Below are 7,646 nucleotides of genomic sequence, written 5' to 3'. Positions count from 1 at the left end.
AGAACATTTTAAAGTTTGAATGGGGTTTCTAGGTCTAAGTATGTAGTGGAGTGCAAGTATAATATTTGCCTCTGAGATGTGCAGTTGTTCATCTGGGTTGTTGCAGAGCTTCTGGCCCTATGTCCCCTTTTGGCCAATATAATGATGTTAGGTTACACATGAGATATCGACACTCAGTGGCCTCTGAAGATTTGTCAATGAAAAGGTATGATTTAATTTGTTCAGAAGTTTATGTGCATTTTTGTGACGGCACTGAAATGCCACCTTTTGGCCAATCAGAGCAAAAAGTTGATAATTTATTCCTTAGTCCAAGACTAACCTGCCCACCATGTTTTGTAAAATCGATTCATAATTGCTCAAGATGTCCTGCTAACAAACACAGACGGGTGAAAACCTTACCTCTAGTGGAGGTAATTAACTTTTATTGCAATACTTCCTATTGAGCAGCAGAGGGCACACGTGTCCTACATTATCAGATTCAGTTGTGGAGAGTTTATACTCATCATGTATTATAAACAATTTACTTTACAATCTATGTAAAGCCTCACTATGTAACTTTTTTTTTTTAAATCAACATTTTATTTTGTCCAATCTGTATGGTTGAGTATGTTAATACAATATAACTTATACATTTGGTGCGGTTATATTTTGTCTCCCTGCTCTTCTTTGAGACATTTAGATCGTGTCAAAGGTCATGCCTCACCTAGACGCAGGATTTGACACAAATTTTGACCCGATGGTCAAGATTCACTTTATCCCCCGAGCATGCAGGCCAGCTCTATTAGCTCAATGGTAAAAATGTCAGCACTTGCGCAGGAAACCTGGTTCAAATCTGGGGAAGAGGAAAGTTACATAAAAGGTTAATTTTGTACTAGATTGTTGTTGTTTTTGTTGGTTTATCTAAATGTCATTGTCATTCCATTGTAGATTTCATTGATTTAATTTTTTCTTTTCTTTTTTCATAGGATTCTCGCACCTGTTGGCATTACAACTATATAAATGGGCGACTGAACAATAACCAAACATTCAACTTTATCAATTCCTACAACAAAAGGAACAGAAACCCCATGATATCTCAAGGCTATCAACATATCTAATGAAAACATAATAAATAATAAATAGACATCTGTAATACAGTTACTGTGGACACACACACACACACACACACACACACAACTACTGTCCATAAGCATATTAATAGCTCAATAGATACAGCACCAGAGATGGATCAGCATGAATGATTTCCACTATTTATATAATAAATAGTGCGGTGCAATAACCATTGCATTCTAGCCACAACAATGGTCTTTGACATGGTGAATTATACAGTAAGACCGCTTTGCTATTATAGTTAACAAAACATCTGAATATAACATAGAGAAGTTGGTATCTTGGAAAGCTGTCCAGAATACTTTTCATAACACAGGTAGGGAATAATAAATAAAACAGGAATGTAATGAGTAATGGTGTAACAATTAATTGACACATAGATCAGATAGATTTGACAGAAATTAATCCAGTAGTTTTTGTAATTGAACAATCAGTTTGGTGATGATGTATCATGTACATATTTGTAATATGTGCCTTTACAACTGCACCAAACTTCTTTTTTTTTAATGCTTGTTTGTTGCATATTATAAAATGAAAATGATGTTGACTGCTGGGTAAACACATTTCAAGTGTCTATTTTGGATTAAATTAATATTTTGCTGTACTTTTAATTAAGCCGAGGTACTATATCTTCATGACTTATATTATGGTTTAATTTCCATAATTTATTTATCCTCAAGAACATGTGTAAATCGGTAAATCAATGAACTGCTTCTGTGATGGGATAGATGAGGGAGGTCAGCAATAGAACAAGTGAGAAAAAGATTAGCAAAGAATATGAATTTGTTTTGTCGTCTTTGTTTTGTTTTGTTTGGGGTTTTTGTTGTCGTCATGACTGCATCACTGTGGTGTTCACATTATGAAAAATAAAGTATAAAAATAATAATTGGCAGTCTAAATTCATTGCATAAACTAATGGAATAATTGAATAATTGCCATTTCATCCACTGGAATAGAAAATGACGGTAGTGTCGGTCTTCATTCATTCTTGTGCTTTGATGGCTCAAGACAGAATAAACAAAGTGTAAAAAGGCTAGTCCTCCTCAGGCACAATGTCAGCCATCAAAGGAGTACAGTGGTTGTTCATCTGGGTGTCTGGCTGAGAAACCTGGAAACAAGAAGAGACCAATACATATGTGATCTCAGTAATATGAGAGAGTTCATGCACAGCAACTTTATGAATCTGAAATGATTTGAGTTCAGGTCATTAATACTGTAGTTCTTTTGTTCTAATTTTTAATTCATGCTTCAGTGCACATTAAAATACTGTACAATATAAAAAGTATTGCTCACAGCCTGATTTTATAATTACAGTCTAGGACTTGCAGTACCTCTCTTGGCCTAGATGCTCCCAGTTTGAAGCGACAGCAGACAACATCAAAACAGAAGCCCACAAAGCCATGCAGCATGCCTTTGGAGAAAGAAGGGGAGAAAAAAACGTATTCATCATTAAAAAAATTATCTTAGTTTTGCCTGTACAACCGTTATTCAAGCTCTTCATACAACGTAGTTAACCCATTGAGACCTGGAACGCATCTGTGTCACTTTAGATTTCTTTGGCTATTCAAAAATAGCAGATATACAAGCTCATCAGCTATGAACTTGTAGATCTGCTATTTTTGAAAAAACTTAGGATTTAGATTTTTTTTAAGAATCGTCTCACTTAACTCACCAGTTGTGGTGAATATGCCACCAACAATGCCACACAGTCGCACTAGGAACTGCCACAGAGGCATGTGCTGCTCGCTGACCGTCACCATCAGAGAGCTGGTGTCATACTTAACAAAGATCCCAGAGACGCCATGGCTGCCTGCTGCGTGGTTAATGACCCGCTCCTTAGAACCACAGAGAACACAGTGGCGGTTTTATTTTGGTTGAGCGACACAGACATACGGCAAAGTATACGGTACATTAGTCATTAGATGCTTTCAAGCTCAGTGCATACTGACCCGTTCAGTAACGGCATACTGGTGTGTGTCTGCAGAGATCTTGTATGTGTGCAGTTTTGTGGGAACTACTGTGATGAAATACTGGAACATCTGGTTATCTGGAGTAGCAACAAAAAGCAGGGAAGGACTGTGAATAGGTTCCTTTTTTTGTTTTGTTTTGTTCTAGTTTTTGTAAAGACAATGGGGAAAAGAATGTTTGTAAAATGCAGTTGGATATTTGTAAAATGACCCATTTGTCCCCTAAACAATGAAACTAAAGACTTGTGACATCCAGCCCTTACATTGTGTAGCATAATGTGTATTTATTTATCCCCATACTTAAATGTGTTACACAATAACTACAAATGCACAGAACCAGCGACTTGATGAATGAAGCAGCATTAGTAAGGCACAGAACAGGACAGAACGTATTTTAGGAAGATATTAAAGGAGTAGTTCCTATCACTTACTCACCCTCTGATGGCTTGAATTCAAGAATAGTTTTTGTTTGTAACTTTGTATAACATTCCTTACAGTGAATGAAGAATCCAAATAAGAAAACACTTGATGAATTGAAGTAAAATGGAGGCCAAGATTAACAACAGCAAAAGTCTGTTTACAGACTCCAAAACAACACTCACAACTACTCCTTTTACTCAAAAAAAGAAACGCCTTTGCAGTAAACACTTCCTAAACGTTCTGTCACCAATTTGTCTTGTGTTTTTCTCTAGTGTGTCTGGGAAGAGCAATAACTTACTGTTATTGGTGACTTTCTCAGTGCCATCCAGAGGATTAATGATGCCTGGAACCTTCTCTCCGAAAGACAAATGGTCTATTCGATGGGAGAAGTTGTATGCTGTAATGTAATGATAACCCAGATCAGCCTTTTAAGTCAGTTGGAGATTGATGAAAACATTAAAACGTGAGAGTGGAGTGGTTTTAAGGCTGAAACAGTTAAAAGGTGGTGTAAGTGATATGTTTTGGTTAAAACAAAAGTATTTTTGTTTAAAAGTTCATGTTCTGTATTCTGATAGTAATGACTGCTACAGAGTGTTTAAGTAACAGCGGTCTCCCTATCTCTCCAGCTCTTTAGTAAACACAAAATAAACGTTCAGGTAGGTCACCAATTTCATTAAATTAGGAGAAAGTACCCATTTATCAGTTTCAATCTTATAGTGGCCTAGTCCAATTCCCCTGCCGGCTTTCCACACACTAACACCGGCAATTGTGTTCATTGGAAATCGAGGCCAAGACTATAGAACAACATTTGCACGGAGGCAGACCCTATACAGTATGCAAGATTCCTTACAGTCTACGACATGTCTACTATGCATCAATGACATGTATAGTGATCTGCTATTGCAGTGGTTCTCAACTTGTGGGTCTCAACCTGGGGCTCCTGCCTCACAACTCGAGGTTGTCGCCTCGCAAAACACGAGGCGTTGTGAGCTTCTAGATCGGCTATTTTCATAATATTTATCTGTGGAATGGAGTCAAACTAAATGTAATGCTTCAACTCCTACAATTCCAAGTGCTTGTCAGGGTGGGAGGTCCCCACTTCAAATACGATTGTTTTTGGGGGGGTCACGGCCTGAAAAGGTTGAGAACCACTGTGCTACTGTACACCTCTGACAACAGTCTTTCAATTCTTTGGAGGCGCGGTGGTGTCATTTCGTCAAGTGATGCAGAATGTTGTTGCAGGACAGGTTCAAACTCACTTCAATAAAGAAGGGTAGAAATATACATACTTTCATGGCTTACAAAAGCTGCAATGTGCGCATGGCCCCGAGGATGATGGATAGGCCTGAAAGAGAACGAATGTTACCGTTAATGTCGTTTTAAGTATGGAGCGTAAATACATACATTCAACGGTGCCATGTTAATTTTTTTAAAGGTGTCTTGTCTTACTTCCCCACAGTGATGTGGAAGTTTCCTGCCACCTTGTTGACATAGATGTGTCCATGTATCCTGCAAGCGCTGAGCGGCTCCTGATATGTGCCCTCACTACAAACACACACACACGATTTATTAATTATTATTATGCGTCCTCCCATATTGACCACTAGCTTACTATTCAATACACAGTCAAATTCTTAGTGTTCATTTAATTCTTCATTATTTCTCTAAGTCAAGTCCAACTCTGAGAGAGTACAAATGTAACCAAATGGATCATTTCGGGTAAATTTTGTTACATTTCTTTCAGCGTTAACACTGGGGATTTTACTGTGGGCTACATACTTATCACCATCAGGGTGCAGATGAATAAAACTAACCGTGGGGGAACGGCAGTAGGACGTCCCTTGAGGATGGTTTTGTAGAGGACCTCTTGGAGGGCATGCTCCTCTCTCAGCCTGTTCTGTATGAGGACCAATGTTCTGGACGACAAAAAACAGCTTTACAACTCAAAAACTACAGCTGGAATGCGGTTAAGCATGATCCTCCTCCTTCCTGCGTCCACACCCTAGGAGCTTCAGTGTTCTAGAAAAAAAATATCTATAGCCTTGATAAAAACCTGTATTTCCTTGCAGTACCAATTATTCCAGGATCTAAAGAACATTTGTTTTAAGATATTTTAGCTATTTATGGGGACGAGTATAAATCAGCCATCAATCGAAAGAAATAAATATATATATATATATATATATATACCCGAGTTATGCAATTTAAGCTTACCTGTGCCACAGTCTCTGTTGTGGTGTCAGATCAAAGATAACCTGAACAACGAAACAAAGGCAGCTGTGAAAGACCATCTCTACAATCTTGAAAGTAAGAATCTATTTGGATGATCCCATAAAAATTATGGCTCCTAAACTAGAATAATGCTAGAATAATTACGCAAATGGCATTTTATGTTAATTGTGTTTTACGATATAATCATAATCATAATCATAATCATAATCATAATAATAGATTTGATTTATAATGCACAAAGTGCTACAATAAGCATTTGCATGAATACAAAAAAAACATCACACCACAATAAAAGATCTAAGGAACAGAAACGTTAAAAACATGAGAGCATAAAGCCTAGAGGTAAAACCAGTGTAGCAAAAAAACAAAGCTTTGTTAAAAAGGTAGGTCTTTGGTCCTCTCTACGTTGTACTTAAAGATAATAATATGACAAGATAATTGGGCCTGCTTTGCAAGGCAAAGTCATCGCTGATAGGATAAAAGCTAGTCTGGGTTTTGTAAGACGTGCTCCACATACAGGCTCATAGTACAGGCCATCGGATGTGATCATGGTCTCAGCGAGGTCTAAGATGTCTGCTCCTACATCTGAAACCACAGAAAATACATTCATGTAATTATTGACATTAATTAATGACATTATACATCCTCTCAAAAAAAAAAAAATCCACTGCGATTAAATATGATAAAGAAGGGTTAACACTTACGCTGGCACTTCATGGCGACTGTAATATCAACGTTTATCCTCAATTTGCTGTAGTAGAGAAAGAGTGTCATCGGACTCGACTGTCGTGATCAGCCACACCATTATGAGCACACAAAAAGCCACATTTATGTACGGAAAATGTTCTGTATAATTGTGAACAGGAACATGGGCTTACCTGGAAAAATCCTTGTCGACTTCGTATTCATATTTCATCCAGGTGTCGCAATAAACGAAAAACTCTAAGATGGCCAGAATTGCCATGGCACCAAATGCTATTAATGATACTGTGGATGAGAGAGAGGGAGGATAACAAGTCATCAACTCACTGAGGTGTTAAATATTCAAACCATGCAGGAGTATGGGCAACCAGTGGTGTAAAGTAACTAAGTGAATTTACTCAAATACTGTACTTAAGTACAGTTTTGAGGTATTTTTACTTTACTGGAGTATTTCCAATTTTCAGTACTTTTCCTTCTACTCCACTACATCTCAGAGGCAAATACTGTACTTTTGCTCCACTACAATTATTTGAAAACTTTAGTTACTAGTTACTTTGTATATTTAGATTATTATTATTACAAAACATACATTAACCACTTTCAGCCCTATTTAAACGTTGGCTATTTGAAAATAGCCGATCTACTTATTTTTTATACTATTTTCAAAAGATTTTAATACATTTTATACATATGATACATTGTGAAACGGGACATTCCACATAATGAGTACTTTTACTTTTGGTACTTTAAGTATACTTTGATGCCAATACTTTTGTACTTTTACTCAAGTAAATTTTGAGTACTTTTTCCACCACTGTGGGTAACACAATTGTATGTTTTCTGTGATTGGCTGGGGCCGAATGATGAACTCACCTGTTCCTCCTGAAGCAGAGGTCTCCACATAGCTCTCTGGCACCTTGGGGAAGGCATCTAGTTCCTTCACCAGGCTCAAGGCTTTCTTTTTGGATAGACGTCTCATCTTCATGTTCTCCACCTCAGTCTGCAGTACCTTCAGTCATGATACAGTACAGCAGATCAGTGGATTCTCAACTTTTTCAGCCTGTGACCCCCCAAAAGAATCATATTTGAGCTGGTGACCCCCCCATCCTGACAACTTGGAATGTAGGAGTTGAGGCATTCAATTTAATTTGACTTGGTTCCACAGATAAATATTGTGAAAATAGACTACAAGCTCACAACAGCTTGCCTTGTAGA

The 7,646-nt window shown here is 37.5% G+C and overlaps 1 protein-coding gene across 1 annotated transcript in view; it reads right to left on the bottom strand.

The window, feature by feature from the left end:
• Nucleotides 1-1,012: 1,012 nt before the first annotated feature.
• LOC308079844 (endoplasmic reticulum-Golgi intermediate compartment protein 2-like) overlaps nucleotides 1,013-7,646 on the bottom strand; it is a 7,198-nt gene continuing 564 nt past the window's right edge. Inside the window, exons 2-14 of the mRNA XM_080421455.1 lie at nucleotides 7,305-7,440; nucleotides 6,608-6,716; nucleotides 6,434-6,480; nucleotides 6,247-6,314; nucleotides 5,712-5,752; nucleotides 5,312-5,413; nucleotides 4,947-5,042; nucleotides 4,787-4,842; nucleotides 3,796-3,894; nucleotides 3,060-3,157; nucleotides 2,783-2,945; nucleotides 2,442-2,521; nucleotides 1,013-2,218 (exon numbers count right to left, since the gene is read on the bottom strand). Of these exons, the coding sequence (XP_080277581.1) occupies nucleotides 2,144-2,218; nucleotides 2,442-2,521; nucleotides 2,783-2,945; nucleotides 3,060-3,157; nucleotides 3,796-3,894; nucleotides 4,787-4,842; nucleotides 4,947-5,042; nucleotides 5,312-5,413; nucleotides 5,712-5,752; nucleotides 6,247-6,314; nucleotides 6,434-6,480; nucleotides 6,608-6,716; nucleotides 7,305-7,416 (1,146 nt within the window). The 5' untranslated portion in view covers nucleotides 7,417-7,440 and the 3' untranslated portion in view covers nucleotides 1,013-2,143. The remainder of the gene's footprint in view (nucleotides 2,219-2,441; nucleotides 2,522-2,782; nucleotides 2,946-3,059; nucleotides 3,158-3,795; nucleotides 3,895-4,786; nucleotides 4,843-4,946; nucleotides 5,043-5,311; nucleotides 5,414-5,711; nucleotides 5,753-6,246; nucleotides 6,315-6,433; nucleotides 6,481-6,607; nucleotides 6,717-7,304; nucleotides 7,441-7,646) is intronic.

Source organism: Gymnoscopelus braueri (genome assembly GCF_963280865.1).
Source record: "Gymnoscopelus braueri genome assembly, chromosome: 23".
NCBI classification, from domain to species: Eukaryota; Metazoa; Chordata; class Actinopteri; order Myctophiformes; family Myctophidae; genus Gymnoscopelus; species Gymnoscopelus braueri.
Note: the sequence above shows the minus strand (reverse complement) of the source record. Positions and strands in the feature narration are given on the sequence as shown.